This window comes from Chiloscyllium plagiosum, chromosome 28 (assembly GCF_004010195.1).
Source record: "Chiloscyllium plagiosum isolate BGI_BamShark_2017 chromosome 28, ASM401019v2, whole genome shotgun sequence".
Taxonomy (NCBI): Eukaryota; Metazoa; Chordata; class Chondrichthyes; order Orectolobiformes; family Hemiscylliidae; genus Chiloscyllium; species Chiloscyllium plagiosum.
The window spans coordinates 40,360,343-40,381,411 of record NC_057737.1 but is presented as its reverse complement, the minus strand read 5'-3'; the positions used below and the strand labels follow the sequence as shown (position 1 = coordinate 40,381,411).

The 21,069-nt window shown below is 40.1% G+C and overlaps 1 protein-coding gene across 1 annotated transcript in view; it reads left to right on the top strand.

Annotated features, from left to right (window-relative positions):
* LOC122564229 (general transcription factor II-I-like) overlaps nucleotides 1–21,069 on the top strand; it is a 138,400-nt gene that overhangs the window by 14,553 nt on the left and 102,778 nt on the right. Inside the window, exons 6-9 of the mRNA XM_043718927.1 lie at nucleotides 5,331–5,382; nucleotides 10,156–10,205; nucleotides 15,773–15,844; nucleotides 17,561–17,626. Coding sequence (XP_043574862.1) covers nucleotides 5,331–5,382; nucleotides 10,156–10,205; nucleotides 15,773–15,844; nucleotides 17,561–17,626 — 240 coding nt within the window. The remainder of the gene's footprint in view (nucleotides 1–5,330; nucleotides 5,383–10,155; nucleotides 10,206–15,772; nucleotides 15,845–17,560; nucleotides 17,627–21,069) is intronic.

Genomic DNA, 21,069 nt, shown 5'->3' with positions numbered 1-21,069 from the left:
TCATTTTCAGATGTTTCGTCATCATACTAGTAACTTCAGTGAGCCTCTGGATGAAGCACTGATGATTCCTGCTTTCTCTTTATGTTTTGGGTTCCTTTTGGGTTGGTGCTGTCATTTCCTGTTCTTTTTTTCTTCGGGGTTAGTAAATGGGTTCCAAGTCAATGTGTTCGTTGATAGAGTTCTGGTTGGAATGCCATGCTTCCATGAATTCTCGTGTGTCTCTCTGTTTGGGTTGTCCTAGGATGGAAAAGTGTCCTTCCTTACATCTATGTAAGGATACTAGTGAGAGACGGTCATGTTGGCTTTTGTGGCTAGTTGATGTTCCATCCCCTGAGAAAAAGAACAGAAAATGACATCACCAATCTGAAGAAACCCAAACGCACAAATAGAAAGCAGGAATCATCAGCAGTGCTTCGTCCGGAGGTCACTGAAAATGTTACCTAATATGGTGAGGAAACATCTGAAAATAAACCTTTCAGCTCAGCGAGCAAACCTACACCCAGGACCTCAACCTGAGCTACAACTCTTCTCAAAACAAAGTATTCTTCCACTGATGAATATACCATGGACTTAAGCTGACTTTCTTTACAGTCTATTAAAGAGATCCCTGGTTCAGTGTTGACATTTAGGTTGTTGGATTGTGCGAAGCGTCACAGGCTCCTGGTTCTGTTCAATTTTTAGGTTTCCAGAAGTGTCCCCTGTTTGATCAGACGTATGCTATCCTAACTGCATCCCCAGGTATACTTTTTCCAGTAGCCTTGGTGGGACATGTGACATTCTGCTGGATAACAAAAACTAAGGACACAGTTGCTTTGTTTTGAGATTGTCCTTTACCTATTTGACAATGAGGCAATCTATACCTCAATTACTTGTTGCGATGGTGGTGAGGAACAAAATATGAAAGCTTTGCATACGATAGCTCGACCATATACATGCAGCCTTTGATCTAACTGTCTGCAATAGGAACCAGATGACTCTAGTGAATAGAGAGTTTCAACAAAAGTTGAATGTATAAGAAAGGCTACTGGCAAGTTTAAATCAGTTGTAGATTGCATGTAGCATAAGTAGTAAGCTCCAGCTTCAGGACCTGGAAATGGAAAAGAATGGAAAGTTGGTGGCGGGGGGGAGAAATACAGGTATACGATCTAATAGAAAGTCTGAATGTGACTCTTGGGGTTAAAAAATGGTTTGTGTATTTAACAAAGGATCTGACTATATGCATGAGTGGTTGGATGTTGCAGTAGTAATTCCAAAATTCGGTAAAGTATAAGTAGAGGTTGCGATTTGAATAGTTTAGACAAAGAAATGAGAGCTACAGAACATTCTTGAATTAGGAGTAGGAGCAGAATTCCTGATGATGGAGAGATTTTGATTGCTGTCAATAAAGCTAGCATCAAATTGGCTGGAATCTTCCATGCTCATGGCAAGCTCAATCATGTACACATTCATAATAGGCCTAGAATGTTTTTAAAAACTTCACTGAAATTGGCAACTTTCTTTATAATAGTAGGGAGTATTCTCATCTCTCTTGCTTGCTGGTTTTTGCCCTAGAGAGTCTCTAATACTCCATTTCTGTAGCATTCAAGATTGGAAGCCCCACCTGAAAATGTGCAATATATATTCAGAACACTGAAAATTTTGCCCATGATTCGTTCATAAGGTTAAATAGTTGCTTGGAGTTTTGAAGAGAGGCAGGACGACCAGGATTTCCTTCGGGAAAAATAATCCTGATTATCGCCTTTAGTTCTTGACTGTATTAATGAGTGTTGATCAGTAGACTCAAAAGCTGGTTTTCTGCAGGTGGCAACTCTGAACTTTTTCTGAAACTGCCAAAGAGGCAAGCAACGTGGTAGGGAAGTAATAGGAATTAAATTAACGCACCTATGAACTGAAATTTAGAGCGTGGAATTTTTCACTGATCTGTTTTGCTGAAAATCAGCTATCGAAAAGTGTGGTGCTGGAAAAGCACAGCGGGTCAGGCAGCATCCGAGGAGCAGGAGAGTCAGTGTTTCGAGTGATGAAGCGCTTATGCTATGTTCGTTTTGAAGCAGGTCCTGTGGTGTTTTATAGCATGAAGGAAAGCTGTAAGGTATCTTTGTATGTTAATTTCTGTTTGGATATTACTGTAGAATTTGAGAAACTTTATTATCACCGGGATTAAAATAAATCTTTTAAAATTTTAATTGTTATATTTAAACAGTAGGTCTAGCATAACTTTTAAAATCATTAATCCTATTTAGATATGTCAATTTTCATTTCAGTTAGTTGTGCAACATCGCAAAGGTGAGATTGGGGTTATGAACCTGATTGGCCAGTTGAATTGGTTATGTATACATTCAGGTCCAAAGCTAGTTGAACATAGAATATTACAGCGCAGTACAGGCCCTTTGGCCCTCCAGGCTGCACTGACCTGTGAAACCAATCTGAAGCCCATCTAACCTCTAGTCTTGATGTATTTAGATCATCTCTTTAGAAGTATCCTACTAAAGGCAAAGAATTTTTTTTAAAGTGCATCCTTTGATTCACCCAAAGATGAAAACTTAACATGAAATTAGTAATTTTCAGTGCTCCTGTGCATGCTAATTGCCCTGATGGATGTTAGAGTGGCAGTGGTTTCGTCATTTTTGATTTAATGTAAATAGGACATGTAGTTGTTTAGCTTGGAAAGCTAAGACAGTAATTAGATTGTCTTCAGCTAAAATACATTTTACATACTGGTTGCTGTGTAGGTAATTTATGCTTTGAGAAATTCTCTGCATAGGACATGCTGAAGATAGTTTGCCCATTATGGTTATAGAGATAATTGTTCTTTAATGGGATAGGATTCTTGTAAAAGATCAATTGTTGATCATGGTAGATTGTAATAAATGTTGGAGAGAAAGGAAATCTTCAAGATCAGATGGTTTGGTGCAAGTTATTTGTGATAGATGTGGTCTGAAAAGAAATGCATTTTACTAAGTACCTTATCATGGTCCTAAATTGTTTTTCATAATGTTAGATTTAGATTTTAACATTATGTGCTGGAGTACAGTGAAAAGTGTACAAATTCACCATTCTTCAGCGTTATCTTAAGATTAAAAACAGATGCAGAAATAGCCAAAAGAAAAATGTCTAGATTACTCCCAGCCTGTGCCATGAATCTTCGCCACCAGAAAAACAAAACTGCAAAGTCAATCCTCCAGCCTGCGGACACTTGGGTGCTGGCACTCTGTTGCAGTCAGAACGCCACCGGCTTTGCTGTCAGGTACCTGGACCCTGCTGTGGCCTAGAGCTGCACCACCGCTGCTGTAACTTCAGTGCCATCTTGCCTACAGCGTCGTTGCCACCATGAGTCCGTGCTGGACAGATCTTGGCAGTGCAGCTGCCGCTAAAGCTGCTGAGTCCCAAACTCAACTGAATCCACCATGCCAAAGCAACTGGTGCGTCACCTGGCTTACTTTGCTGCTGTCATCTTCTATGACTGCAATTTCAGCAAAGGAAGCTGCCGCTGCCAACATACCAAGAAGGAACTGCCCTGCCAAAACCCCGGAAAAGGGATCCTGTCCTGCCGCCGTCCCAGGAAGGGGACCGCTCACTGCTGAAAAAGGGGGGAAAAAAGAGCCAGTAAAAGTATTTTTCTTGAAAAAAGGCAGATGGAAGCAGACGAGTCTTGCGCTGCTTTGCTGTTGCCATTTAGACTAAAAATCTACAAAATGTAGAAAAATTTCTAAATTTTATTTGAGAGTCTGAGCTTTAAAGAGAGGAAGGGAATATGTTAATTATATCAAGCAAAGTTATGTGCACATGGATTGTAAGTGCATATAGTTGGAGGCACTGAGTGGATCGTTGTTAAGCCCATATAGGGAGACACTAACTTAAAAGAGGAGTGGGTGCCGGAGAGAGATACCTGTGATATTTCATTTTGAGTAAATGTATTCCCAGTTAAGACTGGCTTTGGTTTCTTTCTTCAACTGGCTGTCAGGGATCTTAACACTAAATATTGGGTTGCAATTGGTACGTGAACAATTTTGAAATCTGCCTTTTCCTAAACATGCTGTTTTTATATATGGCATTTGTTTTTCAATTCCTGACACCGTGAAAGTAATTAAATATGAAAGAACCTTCATTATGTTGGAAGTGTATAATTACTCTCCTAAATAGCAGCTGTAATATTTCACGTGCATTTTATTCAGCATTGCATTTCATTGCGCAGCTTAATACTCAAGATGGAAGATAAATACTCAGTTGTTAGATGAGTTCACCAACAGCACAGTATCTAAACAGGAAAGATGCTGTACTTTTAGAAATAACCAAACTCTTAAGTATCAAATGAGTCTGGTGACTGAAGCAAGGTTACCTATTTCTTTAATGAAAGAGATGGGAATTTATGTCAAACTTTAATTTAGTTTTCACGTGTATCTTGGTGAGAAACCTATTCCAATTGCAGTCCTAGATATGGCCAAATCATTTGAGGCTGACCTGAGGCATAAGGGTAAAAGTATGACAAAAATAACTAAATCAGTATTTTGGTCTGTGTTCGATGGTTTATTGGCACTCTTGTCAGTCACTGTTCATTTGAGCCAAGCACTGATTCTGTAGTTGCCAAGAGCTTTGCTTTTGAAGATAGTTGTGAATCAAGGGCTTAATGCAAATCAACCCATCAACACCTTTTTCAAAGTTCACTGCCTTACCACTGATTCACAGTAATGACATTTGCAAGATGCATCCCAGCATCTTACCAAGATTCCCTTAATAGAACATTGCAAACCCACAATTTGCAAATTCCTCAGACCTGCATGCCACCTGACTTGGGACTGTATCATTGTTCCTTTGCTGCCATTGGATTGTGATCCTGGGACATTTGTCTCTTCTCTCCCCCCCCCCGCCCCCGACACACTCCCTCCTTGCAAAATGGTGGGCAGTGCTTTGTTGCTGCCTTCAGGAGCAATTGAGAATGGTCAATAAATGACAATGCTTCCTATTACCCTTTGAATGAATTTTTTTTAAAAAATGTTGTTTTCATCACACAGCATTGCTGTTTTGATGTGAAGGGCACTGCTTGTCACTGGCCACCTGGGTGTTTTCCTATCTTCCTGGTGGTGGAAATTGAATAATGGTTCGTGCACTTTGTGTGTCTCTCACTGTGTCTCACACCCACACACACACACACCATGGGTGCTGGGGAAAAAAAAAGCACTACCGCAGTTAGGCGGTAGTGTGGGGGTAAGAGAAAAAAAAGAAAAAGAAAAAAAAAAGAAAAAATGTTGGTTTCAACTTGATTACTTATTTGAATAGCTATCAAGTCCAACTGCTGTGTGTTGACAAGTTGCTCAAAATATTTGTTTTTACAGTGGAAAAGAAACAGCCAACTGGAAAGGAAAACTCTCAGATGCCACCTGCCAGGTGAGAGGGAAAATAAAGGATAATCTAAACGTCTCTTTTTCGTTCTGTGACAAGGTGCTGGTGTTGGACTGGGGTGGACAAAGTTTAAAAATCACAACACCAGGTTATAGTCCAAAAGGTTTATTTGGAAGTCCTCTCTTTTGAAGCGCTGCTCCTTCGTCAGGTAGCTAGTGGGGCAGGATCGTAAGACAGAGAATTTATAACACAAGATCATAGTATCATGCAACTGATAAGATATATTGTACAAACCTAGATTACTGTTATAAATTCTGTACCTTATGATCCTGCCCCACTAGCTACCTGACAAAGAAGCAGCGCTCTGAAAGCTAGTACTTCCAAATAAACCTGTTGGACTATAACCTGGTGTTGTGATTCTTTAATTTTTATGGTCCTCTCCTCCTATGAATTTGATGTCTTATCCTCAACTGTCTTTACTCCTATTCTTTTCCCCCTCCACTCTTTCTTTTCCCTCGTAGCCAGTTCATGTTTCATGTGGGATTTCTTTTTCCTCTGTATGCCTGTGATTTGTCTGTCACCTGACTTTTTCTCTTCGCGCTCTTGCATTCTTTGACTCTGTGTCTCTTTTTTGCCTTAATTTTATCTGAAGGTGTCTCTCATTTTGGTTTGTACTTTTCTCTTTCCTCTCCCCTTTTATTCACTGTCTTTCTCTCTCATTCCTTTATACTTTTGTTGCATTCCCCTGCTTCATTGTTTTTCCCTTGATGTTTTTTTCCCTGTTAACTGATTTGTTTACTTCGTTCCTATCTGCATTTTCATCATCTTTCCCAAAATATTGACGAGAAGTCCAATTGTATTTTTAACAGCATGAGTACTATGTAGAACAGTACAGCACATCAATAGGCCCTTCAGCCCACTATGTCTGTGCTGACCATGATGCCATTCTAAACTAAGCCCATCTGCCTGAACATAGTCAGTATCCATCTGTTCCCTGTCTGTTCATGTTGCTTCATAATGCTCCTTAAATTGTTACTGCATCTATTTATACTGCCTTGTCTGGCAAGCATTCCTCTGGTTTTAAAAAAGAAACTTGCCTTAAGCATCCCTTTTAAGCTTTCACCTCTCACCTTACACCAATGCCCCTCATATTTGACATTTCCATCCTGGAAAAAAGACTCCCAATATCTACCCTATCTGTGCTCCTCATAATTTTAGATATTTCTTATCAGATCACCTGTCAGCTTCTGACACTCTAGTGACAAAATCACGTTTGTCCAACCCCTTTTTTTTAACATGGCTAATATATTCCAGTCGAAGCAACAATCCTGGTAAACCTCATATGTACCCTCTCCAAAGTCTTCACATACTTCCAATGGTGTGACAACCAAAACTGCACACAATACTCTAAATGTTTTTCAGTGTTTATATTCAATGCCCTGACGGATGAAAACAAACATGCTATATGCTGCCTTTACCATCTTATCCAATTGTGTTGCCACTGTCAGGGAACTGTAGATTAACATCCGAAGATCCTTCGGGTATGCCAATGATCCTAAGGGTTCTGCCATTAACTATATACTTTCCTCTTGCATATGTTGTCCCAAAATATGTCCTCTTACACTTGTCCAGATTAAACTCCATGTGCCATTTATCTACCCAATATTCCGACTGATTTATACCTTGCTGCATCTTTTGACAATTTTACTCGCTGTCCGCAACTCCCAATGATTTTTGTCATCTGCAGACTTGCAAATCAGTCCACTTAGATTTGCATCCAAATCATTCATTTATCTTACTAACAACAGAGGTCCCATCACTGATCCTTGCAGAATGCAACTGGTCACAGATCTCCAGTCAGAAAAGTGCCCCTCCATAGCTGCCCAGTGTCTTCTGTGGCTAAGCCAATTTTGTATCAAACTTGCCAACTCACCATGGACCCTATGTGAGTTAATCCTCTGGTCCAACCTACCATGAGGAATCTTGTCAAATGCTTTTGTAAAGTTCATGTAGACTTACCCTCATGTAGTCTTACCCTGCCTTACCCTCATCAATAGTCTTCTCCACTTGTTCAAACATCTCAAATTTATAAGACAAGATGTCCCCTGCAAAAAGCCATGCTGACTATCCCTAAAGAGAATACAAAAATCTCAAATTCCTAGAAATCTCCTCCCAAACCTCCATCAGTGGCATGGGAGCGATCTCATCAAACCTTCATGTTTTTCAAGGCATCCAAAACCGCCATCACCTTGACAAATGTCAGCATACCCCTCCCTAATCTTAAGTATTCACCAAGGAGAAGGATGAAGTTATGAGAAGTACTCATTAATGACCTCACCATTTCCCCCCCAGTCACCATGCGTAAGTTCTCTCCTTTTGGCCTTGTGAGGACCTACCCTTTCTCTTGCTATCCTCTTGCTTCTCATATCTATAATGATTGCCTTGGGATTCCCCTTAATTGTACTTGCCAAGGACATTTCATGACTCCTTTTAGCCTTCCTTAGTCCTTGCTTTTATATTCCTCAAGGGCCTTGATTTTAACATATGATAGGCACCCAAGGATTGACTGAATGTTATCTGGGAAGTAGAAGTGCTTGAGGCAGAGATGAGAAGTGATAAAGGGAAGAATTTTTTTGGGAGTGGGGTAAAGGCTCCCTAACAGCATCTTCAGTAGAATGGTGTAAAAGGGCAGAAATAATGGAACTTGTCAGAAAGGTATGTTGATAATCAAAGGAAAATCTAGTTGTGTGTGTCTGTGTAGATTGAGAAACTTGATCAGCAGAAGTGACCTAAATAAGGAGAGTTCATTGGATGTTTATGGAATTGATTTACAAACCATTTACTGGGCGGCACGGTGGCAGTGGTTAGCACTGCTGCTTCACAGCGCCAGAGACCTGGGTTCAATTCCCGCCTCAGGCGACTGACTGTGTGGAGTTTGCACATTCTCCCCGTGTCTGCGTGGGTTTCCTCCGGGTGCTCCGGTTTCCTCCCACGGTCCAAAGATGTGCAGGTCAGGTGAATTGGCCATGCTAAATTGTCCGTAGTGTTAGGTAAGGGGTAAATGTAGGGGTCTGGGTGGGTTGCGCTTCGGCGGGTCGGTGTGGACTTGTTGGGCCGAAGGGCCTGTTTCCACACTGTAAAGTAATCTAATCTAATCTAAAATTTTAGGAGAGCAGACGGCACTAGACCTGGTATTTGTGCAATGCGATTAGCCTAATTAATGACCTGCTAGTGAAGCCACTCCTACGTCACAGTGATCAGAATATGATTGAATTTTGCATTAAGTTTGGAGGAGTTAGGTTCAAGATTCCAGTTTAAACTTGAATAAGGGCAATGATGAGGGCATGAAAGCAGAACTAACTAAAATAAAATGGGCAAACTGGATTAAGGGATTGGTCAGGGGAGATAATGTGGCAGACATAAAAGGGGATACTTCAGAATAGCCAAGATAAGTTCCAACAAGTGATAAACGTCCAAGGAGGTGTTCATTGTGACTTTAAAATATAGTTAAAGTTATCAACCTTGAAGCAAAAGCATCTCTTCCACAAAAATGGGTGACAGGTCAGAAGATTGAATACAAAAAATTAGCAAAGAATAATATAACAGAAGCTTTTATGAGAAAGCTAGCTACTGCAGAATAGCAGTAAGAGTTCAAGTAGGTATGTTAAATGGAAAATAGTTAAGGTGGACCTGGATCCTATTTAATTGAGTCTGAGGATTTATCGGTACATAAGGAGAAGACAGACTAATGGGTATTTTGTTCTGCTCATCACTGTAGAGGATATAAGTAGCATAGAATCAGCTTTGAATCGAGAAAATGAAAGGATAGCGGAACCAGCATAAGAATCTTCAGGGAAGTGGTACTCAACAAATTGTTGGGAGCTGTATTGACAAATTCCCTGTCCTGATGACCTTCATCCTAGAGTCTTAAATGGCTAGTGAGAGGGATGTTTCCTTGGTTCTAGTTTTCCAAAATCCTTTGATTTGGGTACAGTTCCATTTGATCAGGCAGCAAATGTTTGTTTAAAGGGTGGAGATAGAATTAACATCTGTCAGGGAAAATGTTAAAAAGCTGTTATTAATATTGTTATACCAGGGCACTTAAAAATAAAAGGCAGAATCAGCATGGTTTTGTGAAAGGGAGATGCTGCCAGACCTGTTGGGTTTCTCCTGTATTTTCTGAGCTTGCTAGAGATATGGACAGGTTAAGGGAGTGGGAAACCAGCTAAGAGATGGAGTATAATATGGGTGAGAATGAGGTTATTGAATTTGAACATCTAAATTCACAAGTTTATACATATTATAAAATGTTTTTTTTTTAATTGTTATGACCACAGAGACTTTGTGCTCTTACAATCTATAGTTGGTATGTAGAAGACCAAGCACTAAAAAGACGAATGGCATGTTGGCTTTAATTGCAGTGGGATTGAAGTGGAGCAATAAAGATTTTTTTTTTAACACTCTTTCCAGGACAATGGTAAGACCAAACCTGGAGTGCTTTGGTACTCATATTTAAGGAATGATGTACTAGATTAGTGCCTGAGATGAGAGGATTGTCCAGTGATGTACTGAGTAAAATATCCAAATTTAGAAGAATGAGGTATTTGCATTGAAAAGAGATGACCATTTCAGACCGAGAAGAAAAACATCTAAACTTCAAGGAAATGTGAATCTTTAGAACCATCCATTATTTTAATATATTTGAAGTTGGGATAGGCATGTATTTGTACACTCGAATATTTGGGAGTGGTCAGCTAAGTAAAATTGAAGCCCTAGGTTAGTCATGATTGCATTGAATATGTTGTTTTTATTTTATAGCTTTGTTCCAGTTCAGGTGAAAACCGAGCCATCTGATGACAACCAACCCAGTAAGTGCCACCACTTCAAATTCTCAATGCCATAGGCTTTTTGTTGGAAAATAAACAAGTTAGTGTGCTATCGGTATCCACTGAAAGTTTCTGCATTGTATTTTTAATGCTAATTTGTGTCCTTATTACTTTCTTCCGAATTTACAAAATATGATCACTTCTCATGCTGTTGTAGAGGTTCAGTGAGTAGCTCTCCTGCTTCTTGAGCAGGATAACCCTGGATTCAAGACCTATTCTAGGGATTACATTGGCTGCAAAAGAGCCCAGGTGTTGGCAAAGACAGCCATGTTGTTATTGCTGGTCCACAACCAAGATAAACGAAAAAAGGGGGGGCTGTGGTGAAAGCTGAAAGTGGAGGATAGTGATTACTCCTAGCCTTCGCAATCATCAAAGTAAAAGAATTTGATATTTGACTCCGCTTAGTAGGATTGCAAGTCTGGTTCAGATGCTCATTTTAATTGTTCTTATAAAATTCTCTAATTCCAGGGTTTTCCAGTCCAGTGCATCCTCAATTGTATTCCTTCAATATTTGCATTTTCTTTAATACTGTATTTCTTTAATATTATAATTTTTAAAACACTATTGCAGCCTTTGTTAATACCCTGGTTAAAATATTGGATGCAACTTGCCTTTTATAAATCAGTGCCTACACTGGAGAAATCTCAGTTATGAGCAAGAGGATAAATTTTCCACTGACAAAGATTCAAAAAATCTGAGTTGCTCAAGGTTGAGAGGTTTATGGTAATATAATGAGTATAAACTAAAGACCCAATATCCATGGAATGAATGGAGAGGATGGACTTTTTTTTTGACGAGTAGCATTTTAGGGCATGGCCTGTCTTAATAGAAACTGGTTTAACCATATGGCATAATAACTTTTAAAAGGAAAGGTGGGGGGGGGGAGGAACAGAGTAAGGCAAGAGTGAGAGACCCTATGGGAAGCTATTTCAAAGAAGCAGTGATTGTCCCTGTTCTGCAGTGAGTTGATAACCATCTATCTCAAGTTACAACCATGGTGAGGTATGCTTAAAATAGGCACTAAACTCATTTAAATGTTTAATTGACCAACCATTGAAGTAGTTTAGATTGGTGTACTTTAAATCCTTAAAATTGACTTCTCGGCTACTTAGTGTTGTGAGCTAAATGCATTAATAAATGTAACATTAGCTGATTGTGTATATTTAATATGTTCCATTTCAAATGAGGCAAAAAAGGCTCTATTGAAGAGGTGCTCTGTTATGCTTTTCTATTACACTTTTATATGTCATTTATCAGCCTTGAGTTTACATTGAAAGCTCTGACAATAAGCATTTTTATGAGACCGATACCACAGAACTGTGGGAAGCTAGGGAAGTGATTGCTGGGCTCATTGTTGAGATATTTGTATCATAGTTTGTGCGAAGATTTGTAGCTCGGGTGCTCGTCGTTGTGGTTCTGTTCGCCGAGCTGGAAGTTTTTGTTGCAAACGTTTCGTCCCCTGGCTAGGCGACATCATCAGTGCTTAGGAGCCTCCTGCGATGCGCTTCTTTGATGTTTCCTCCGGTGTTTATAGTGGTCTGTCCCTGCCGCTTCCAGTTGTCAGTTTCAGCTGTCCGCTGTAGTGGTTGGTATATTGGGTCCAGGTCGATGTGTTTGTTGATGGAGTTTGTGGATGAATGCCATGCCTCTAGGAATTCCCTGGCTGTTCTCTGTCTGGCTTGCCCTATGATAGTAATGTTGTCCCAGTCGAATTAATGTTGCTTGTTATCTGTGTGTGTGGCTACTAAGGATAGCTGGTCATGTCATTTCATGGCTAGTTGATGTTCATGTATGCGGATTGTTAGCTGTCTTCCTGTTTGTCCTATATAGTGTTTAGTGCAGTCCTTGCATGGTATTTTGTATTTGTATCATCATTAGTCACAGGTGAGGTGCCGGAAGACTGGAAGTTGACTTAGCATGGTGCCGATATTTAAGAAATGTAGTAAGGAAAAGCCAGGGAACTATAGACGAGTAAGCTGGACATTGGTGATGTGCAAGTTGTTGGATGCAATCCTGAGGGATAGGATTTACATTGTTGTGGTTCTGTTCGCTGAGCTGGGAATTTGTGTTGCAGACGTTTCGTCTCCTGTCTAGGTGACATCCTCAGTGCTTGGGAGCCTCCTGTGAAGCGCTTCTGTGATCTTTCCTCCGGCATTTGTAGTGGTTTGAATTTGCCGCTTCCGGTTGTCAGTTCCAGCTGTCCGTTGCAGTGGCCGGTATATTGAGGCCAAGTCGATGTGCTTATTGATTTGAATCTGTGGATGAGTGCCATGCCTCTAGGAATTCCCTGGCTGTTCTCTGTTTGGCTTGTCCTATAATAGTAGTGTACCAGTCGAATTCATGTTGCTTGTCATCTGCGTGTGTGGCTACTAAGGATAGCTGGTCGTGTCGTTTCGTGGCTAGTTGGTGTTCATGGATGTGATCGTTAGCTGTCTTCCTGTTTGTCCTATGTACTGTTTTGTGCAGTCCTTGCATGGGATTTTGTGAAATATATGAACAAATCAACAGCACATGTGGGCTCACCCATCTCTGGACTCCTAGCAGAAGCGGTAATGCAAAGATTAGAACAAACAGTCTTACTGCAAATTCAACCCAAACTCTGGGTCAGATATATTGATGACACCATTGTAATCATTAAAAACACAGAAATGGAGAACAAACACAGATCATCAATGCCACACTTGCAGGAATCCGATTCACTAGAGAGGAAGAAAAGGACACCAACTCCCATTACTAGACGTGATGGTACAGAGAACACCTAACGGAGAATTCACCACAAAGGTATACAGGAAAACCACACACACACAGACCAAGTCCTGAACTATGAAAGCAACCACCCCAACACACACAAACGAAGTTGCATCAAGACACTTCAAAAGGGCCACAACACACTGCAGCACACCAGAACTGCAAAAAGAGGGAGGAGAACAACATACAATGTATTCACCAAAAACGATACCCCCGCAATTTCATCAACAGATGCCTAAGGGAAAGACAACGGAACGAGGACATGCCACAACCCAAAGGTCTAGCCACACTACCGTACATCAAGAGCATTTCCGAACTGACAGCCAGACTACTGCGACCACTAGGACTCATAACAGCACACAAACCAACAGCCACTCTCAGACAACACCAGGACAAAGGACCTGATACCCACCATGAGCAAAACCAATGTAGTGTACAAAATCCCATGCAAGGACTGCACAAAACACTACATAGGACAAACAGGAAGACAGCTAACGATCCGCATCCATGAACATTAGCCACGAAACGACACGACCAACTATCCTTAGTAGCCAGGCACACAGATGACAAGCAACATGAATTCGACTGGGAGAACACTATTATTATAGGACAAGCCAAACAGAGAACAGCCAGGGAATTCCTAGAGGCATGGCACTCATCCACAGATTCAATCAATAAGCACATCGACCTGGCCCCAATATACCGGCCACTGCAGCGGACAGCTGGAACTGACAACCGGAAGCGGCAGATTCAAACCACTACAAATGCCGGAGGAAAGATCACAGAAGTGCTTCACAGGAGGCTCCCAAGCACTGAGGATGTCACCTAGACAGGGGACGAAACGTCTGCAACACAAATTCCCAGCTCGGCGAACAGAACCACAACAACGAGCACCCGAGCTACACATCTTCTCTCAGACTTTGAATAGGATTTACATGTAATTGGGTAGGCAGTGACTGTTTGGGAATAGTCCACATGGCTTTGTGATTGAGAAATCATGTCTCACTAACTATTCCGTTTTTCAAAGAAGTAACGATGAGGATTGATGAGGGCAGAGCAGTAAATGTGGTCTATGTGGACTTCAGTAAGGCGTTTGACAAGCTTCTGTTATGGTAGACTGGTTAGCAAGGTTAGATCTTGTGGGATACCGGAAGAACTAGCCATTTGGATACAGAAACTGGCTTGAAGGTAGAAGACAGTGAGATGGTGGAGTGTCGTTTTTCAGACTGGGGCCTGTGACCAGTGGTGTGCCACAAGGATCAGTGCTGGGTCCGCTCCTTTTTAGCATTTATATAAATGATTTGAGCTATAGGGGAGAGACTGAATAGGCTGGCACTGTTTTCCCTGGGGTGTCTGAGGCTGAGGGGTGGTTTTACACAGGTTTATAAAATCATGAGGGGTATGGATAGGGTAAATACCCAAGGTCTCTTCCCTGAGTTGGGGGAGTCCAGAACAAAAGGCATAAGTTTAGGGTGAGGGGGGAAAGATTTAAAAGGGACCTAAGGAACAACTTGTTCATGCAAAAGGTTGTGCATGTATTGAATGAGCTGCCAGAGGAAGTGGTGGTGACTGGTACAGTTGCAACATTTAAAAGGCATCTGGATGGATATCTGAATAGGAAGGGCTTCAAGGGAAACTGAGAAAGTGAGGACTGCAGATGCTGGAGATCAGCTGAAAAGTGTGCTGGAATAGTACAGCAGGTCAGACAGCATGTGAGGAGCAGGAGAGTTGACGTTTCGAGCATGAGCTCTTCATCAGGAATGCTGATGAAGAGCCCATGCTCGAAACGTCGACTCTCCTCCTCAAATGCTGCCTGATCTGTGCTTTTCCAGCAAAACACTTCGTGACTTTGAGGGATACGGGCCAAGTGCTGGCAAATGGACCTAGATTAATTTAAGATATCTGGTCAGCTTGGACGAGTTGGACTGAAGGGTCTGTTTCCATGCTGTACATCTCAATGACTCCTGTAAAGTACAGGTAATTCTATAATGCAAGACTTGCATTCCTGTGCAACAATGTGTTATAAAAATTGCACAGTAGAAATAATGGAGTCTATGGGAAAAACAAAGTTTTACTCTTTCACCCTTAACCATCATTAAAAATTGAAACAAAAATAGTAGTTAACCGAATAAAAATGATAGCACAACCCAAATTTTAAAATCCTATTTCAATGACCTACAACAGTAAATTTAACACTTTTTTTAAGGAGTTTGAGTCTGCTGAATTACTGTACAGAGCTGAGGGTCATCGTCACCATTAGTTTCAAAACAACAGGACCTAAAATTAGTACAGCACTGTATCTTTCACAATACTTTTCAGAAAACATGCAAGTCGACTGACCCACGTGATGATGACAGCCCATGCCGGGGATGGAAATATGCAATAAACAATAATACTTCGATTTATTTTTTAAAAAAAAGTTAGCAATTCACAAACTGCATTACAGTCAAATTGCATTTACGAATCGCACATTATAGGAGAACTGTCTGTGGTTAGTAAATGGTCCCAGGATTGCTGCTTTTCGTTGTTGTTCTCCGTGTAAAATTGAGCGTCAGTTGACTTGTTAGTGCGAGAAATGTTACACTCGGCTGTGGCTAAGTAGTATATTGGCATTCATGATAACAACCATATGTGAATAATGGACACTTGGATGAGTGAAGAAGAGTTCCTGGTGACTGCATTAGAGATGCTGTCCCTGCTGAAGGGGTGGAATGAGAGAGAAACTAATTCCTTTTTTCCTGGAATTTTTTTTATAAAATTGGATTTGTTATATAAAATTTTCCTATCTCCAATTATTTAAGGCACATCCGTTGAGCCAGTTGCAATCAAAGCAGAGCCAGAAGATCCAGATTATTATCGATACAGTGTTCAAGGTAATATGGAGATCTAGTTTACAATGCTCTCTTTTGGCATATGTAACTAAGTATATGCTTCGTCTGATTTTTGTGAAATCATTTTGTTTATCTGTGCCTACCTGGTATTAAAAGTATTGGATTCTTGATGTTTTTGCATGCCACGTAATAAAGCATTGTTTCAATTGATCTGAATTGGTTTATTGCAACACCCGACTGATTCTATCAACTGAACACCTTTTTGAATGTACAACACTGTCAGGCAAGAAGGTGCTCATGAACTGAGCAGAGCAAGTATGCAGAAAAGAAGCATAGGTAAAGAAAGTGTGAAAATGAAAAAAGGCAGACCAAGTTATCTTAACTGAGTACAGTATAATAGAAGTGAAATGAGACTAACATCGGGATGGGTAGCAGATGGAAGAATAGATAATTACAGGTGGTGAGGCAGTGCCTTGGAGAGTACAGAATTACAGTGGAAATGGTAAAATATATGAAGTGAGAATAGCAGCTAATATTTAAAAAAAAAAACAAGTTCTCTAGGCATATAAATATTAAAATGTGTGTAAAAGGAGGAGTGGGAATAAATTGGAGATTTGTGCTTGGAGACATTGGCATGGCTGAGATATTAATTGAATACTTTGCATTCATCTTTACAATGGAAGAAACTGTACAGGCCATAGTGTAACTGGAGAAAATGTAAACACTTGAAGGCTTTAAAGTTGTTAGTGATATCAGAGACTGTACCTAAAGTTGATTTTTTTAAAAAAACACAGGAATGAATGAATTGCATCCAAGTGTACAAGTGTATAGAGGGAGGAAAAAACATTTATAAACAGTTTATGAAGGGTTAGTGTTAGAAGCTTTATTCCTTTTTTAAATTTAATTCATGGGATGAGGACATTGCTGGTTAATTCAGCATTTATTGCCTATCCCTAATTTTTCAGAGGGCAATCACATTGCTGTGGGTCTGCAGTCACGTAGCCCAGACCAGGCAGTTTCCTTCCCTAAAGGATATTAGTGGACCTGATGGGTTTTTATGACAATCAATAATGGATTCATAGTCCTCATTAGATCTGAATTCCACCATCTGATGTGGCAGGATTCGAACCTGGGTCCTAGAATGTTATCTGGGTCTCTGGATTAATAGTCCAGTGATAATACCACTAGGCCTCTCCTCTCCTCCTCTTCTCTTGATTTATAAATTAGTGATCCATACTCTGATGTACAATCCACAATTTCAAAATATGCAGGTGAAACAAAGTTTGAATTATGAACTGAAGGATAGTGCAGAACTTCAAAAGGATGTTGCGAATTTGGTGGATTGGTTGGATTGATGTCAGATGGAATATAATGCAGGGAAGTGTGAACTGATTAATTTTGGTATGAAGGCTGGGTGGAGAAGGGAACTCCTAAGAGCGTTTGGGATGCCTAGTTGAGTGTCTTGGACACAGTAGCCTGGTATTTGGGAGGAGGGGTGGAACTTATTTTTGATTTTTCTTTTCTTGTGTGTTGGGGAGATATTTCCCAGACTGGTGCACATATTATCCTCGAGTTGGTTCTGTTTGTCGTTCCAGAAAATTGAGAGAGTTGAGGGAAATAAATGCTTAATTGTCAGTCCATCGTCAGTATGGAATAAGGTTAATTCACTGTTTCGTATCTCTTTTCACATTTATACAAATTTATAAATGCATGCTGTAAACATTTGTTTTTCAAACAATTGCATGTTTTTATAACCAGGACCTAGTGCAACTACTTCAGAAGCTAGTGATACTGAGGCAGCTCCCCAGTCAAAGTCTTACCAAGGTAATTATTTTTCTGAATTATATTGACATGTATTCTACGAAGACCATTTGTGATTTTGAAAATGAAAAATGCATAATCCACCAATGAGCTGATTTGATTATATTTGTGGTATTTTGTGCTCGTGCACAAAATTGAGAGATTGCTTTTCCCCCAATTAAGTATTTTACTGTGCTTTCTGTCTGTTAGTATGTTAGCTGACGAGGAGTTGATGGGAATTGCTATTTTATTTGCAATTTGGATAACGTTTAATGTGATCTCCATCTCTAGCTTGATACGGAATGAGAACTTTTCTTTCATCAGCAGAATGTTTTGTTTCTACATTTGACATTTATTTAAGCATTTCATGCTGCTTTAAGTGCATCGCTTCAGTGTGTTTGACAAAACATTATTCCTATTCTTGTTTGTTTATGTTGATCCTCAATGTCTTGGTTATAGAGTTCTCAACCTTATCCTGAAGTCTGCAACCTCTATAGCCCCAGTCACCCCTTCAATCTCATTTGAATGGTTAATCTGTATGACTCTAGCCCTCTTACACATCTCACCTCTTGCCAACTCTGGACATAACGTTTGCTAACTTCGATCCCTCAGTCTTGAATTTTATATCTCATTCCCTCTTGTCCTTAATCTCCTTCCTCATGACTTCTTTAAAATCATCTCTTCAACTTAATTTTTGGTCACCCATTGTAACATCTCCTCTGTTGATATAGCATTCATTTTGTCGTCATCTTCAGCTCCATAATGCCCCTTTCCTGTAGTTTCGCATGTTAAATATTTTTATATAAATGTAAGTTCAACTGGATGTTAAATTGCTTCAAAGTTGTTGTTGAAGAATGGACTAGTGTAGGTGTAGTAGGTTAAGTGAATGCATCCTTTGCCTTTAATGTGTGATTTATACAAAATCTCTAATTTCGAAGCAACAGAAAATCTAACTGGCTCTGAGCATGCTGGGCTGTGTTCACCCTCGTGGATCAGGATATGATGTGAAGGCTTCAAGGACTTTACTGTTGGTGGCCCAGATGAGCAAAATGATGAAATACTTGGATGGAATGAATGGCAATAATGATTGGTTGGTTGATTGATTGATTCTTGTAGACTGTCGAGTTTAGTTGAGGTTTGGAATGGATTGACTGAGCAGTGCATCAGAAATTTTCACCCTTGAAGTCTCTATTCCAATAACTTGAATTGTAAGAAGGGTGAACTGTACCTGGTTTACAGATGCAGAAATAATATCTACTGATTATATGAAACTGTTGAAATTGGTGGATAAGAATGAAAACTAACTTTCATGGACAAGTTGATTCACAAGCAAGACATTGGCAATAAAATCTGCATTTTATTGGAACCTTAAATGATGACATTGTGCAGTAATGTTTACTTATATGAGAAACTTGCCACTGTTGAAGTATTTTGTAATGTGTAGAACTATTTGTCTATTGTGTACTGTTTTAAAGTGTTATGTTCACAATTTCAAGTCAACTGGCAGGGTAGGAATTGAAGTGTGGTAATGAAAGAAAAATGTGCATTTTTATAGTACTTTCCATGACCACAGTGTACCACATTGCTTTATATTGTGCTCTACTTGTAATCTGTAGCCGCTGTTGTCTGTCAATAAACATGACAGCAAGCTCCCACAGACCAGCTTTGTGACAATGAGTAGATCATCTTGTGATAAATATTGGCCAAGATCTTGGAGAGGAGATCCTGCTCTTCATCAAAAATGTTTTAGGGTCTACTATGTTAAACTGGCAAAGCAAGAGGGAGTCTCGGCCATCTCATCAAAAGTTGCAGTCTGACTCTGAAGCACAAACGCAAGTACGACACTAAAGAGTTAGCCTAATCTTCTGTATAAATGTCTGAATGGACTTGATCGTGGGATCTCTGACTCTTGAGGCAAGAATGTTGTGGAGGTGGGTAATTGAATATACTGTGTGGCAGGGGAATCTATGTAGATGAGAATGTGGAATATGAAAAGCAAACTAATTGGCTGTAATGCTATTGAATGGCAAAGCAGGCTCAAGAAGCCAAGTGGTTATTGAATGCTTTTATTTCATATGTTCGTAAGGCTGCTACCATTTGAACTGCAGCTCCCACTTGCAGCAGAGGAGCTAACTGCAAGACTTTGAGATCCTGTCATCCTCATAGGTGTAGAGGAAACCATGTGCAGTGCTTGTCATCTGGCAATTTTTAGAAATTAAGGTTGATTCCATTTTAGAGGAGGGCCAGTTTCCATCAGTTAGTCTGTTATTTGTCTATTTCATTGTTTATTAATCTGCAGCTTTCCTGTGGATACCATGTTGCTGCTCTACTTAACTGGATATTTAGTTTGGCTTTGCCCAAACAAGTTGAATATTACAGAGACTGATGTGTATCTGTTTTCTGTTTGTTCTTTCCCCCCAGTTTTGTCCTTCTGATTGCAATTCAAAACCATGTAGTTGACTTGTAATCTTTTAAGTGACTGACCAGAAACTGTACAAATTCACATTGTTTTAAGTCACAGCCTTGACACTTTTTGTTGTTGTTGTGGTTCTGTTCGCCGAGCTGGGAATTTGTGTTGCAGACATTTCGTCCCCTGTCTAGGTGATATCCTCAGTGCTTGGGAGCCTCCTGTGAAGCGCTTCTGTGATCTTTTCCTCTGGCATTGTAGTAGTTTGAATCCGTCGCTTCCGGTTGTCAATTCCAGCTGTCCGTTGCAGTGGCTGGTATACTGGGTCCAGATCGATGTGCTTATTGATTGAATCTGTGGACGAGATTCACAGATTCAATCAATAAGCACATCGATCTGGACCCAGTATTCCGGCCACTGCAACGGACAGCTGGAATTGACAACCGGAAGCGACGGATTCAAGCCACTACAAATGCCGGAGGAAAGATCACAGAAGCGCTTCACAGGAGGCTCCTAAGCACTGAGGATGTCACCTAGACAGGGGACGAAATGTCTGCAACACAAATTCCCAGCTCGGCAAACAGAACCACAACAACAAGCACCCGAGCTACAAATCTTCTCACAAACTTTGAACTTATTTTTTGTATTTTCTGTTTGATCTCATTAGTGTTGCCATGCTCCTAATTTTTTTAAGTAGCATTTTATTGTCTCAATGCTTACTCCCACTGGGTGGTGCTGTAGTTTCTATAGTAGAATTTGTACTGTTCACTAAACTCTGCTTTGTTTCAACAATAATTGCAAAGAAAACAATCACAAACCGTACTTGACTTGCTGCTAAGGGAAGTGGGAGTGGAGATCGTGGGTTGTAGCAAGTAATATCAAGAAGCAAAAGCTTTAGTTTCTCTTTTCCTTTTTATATATTAACAGGCTGAGGAAATAATGGGGTATCAGGAAATGGTAGATATGCTGAATAATCACACTATCAGTTTTCACAGCAAAGACATTTAGCATTTCAAAAATACTAAAACAAAATTGAGGGATAAAAGGAGGAAAGAAAATA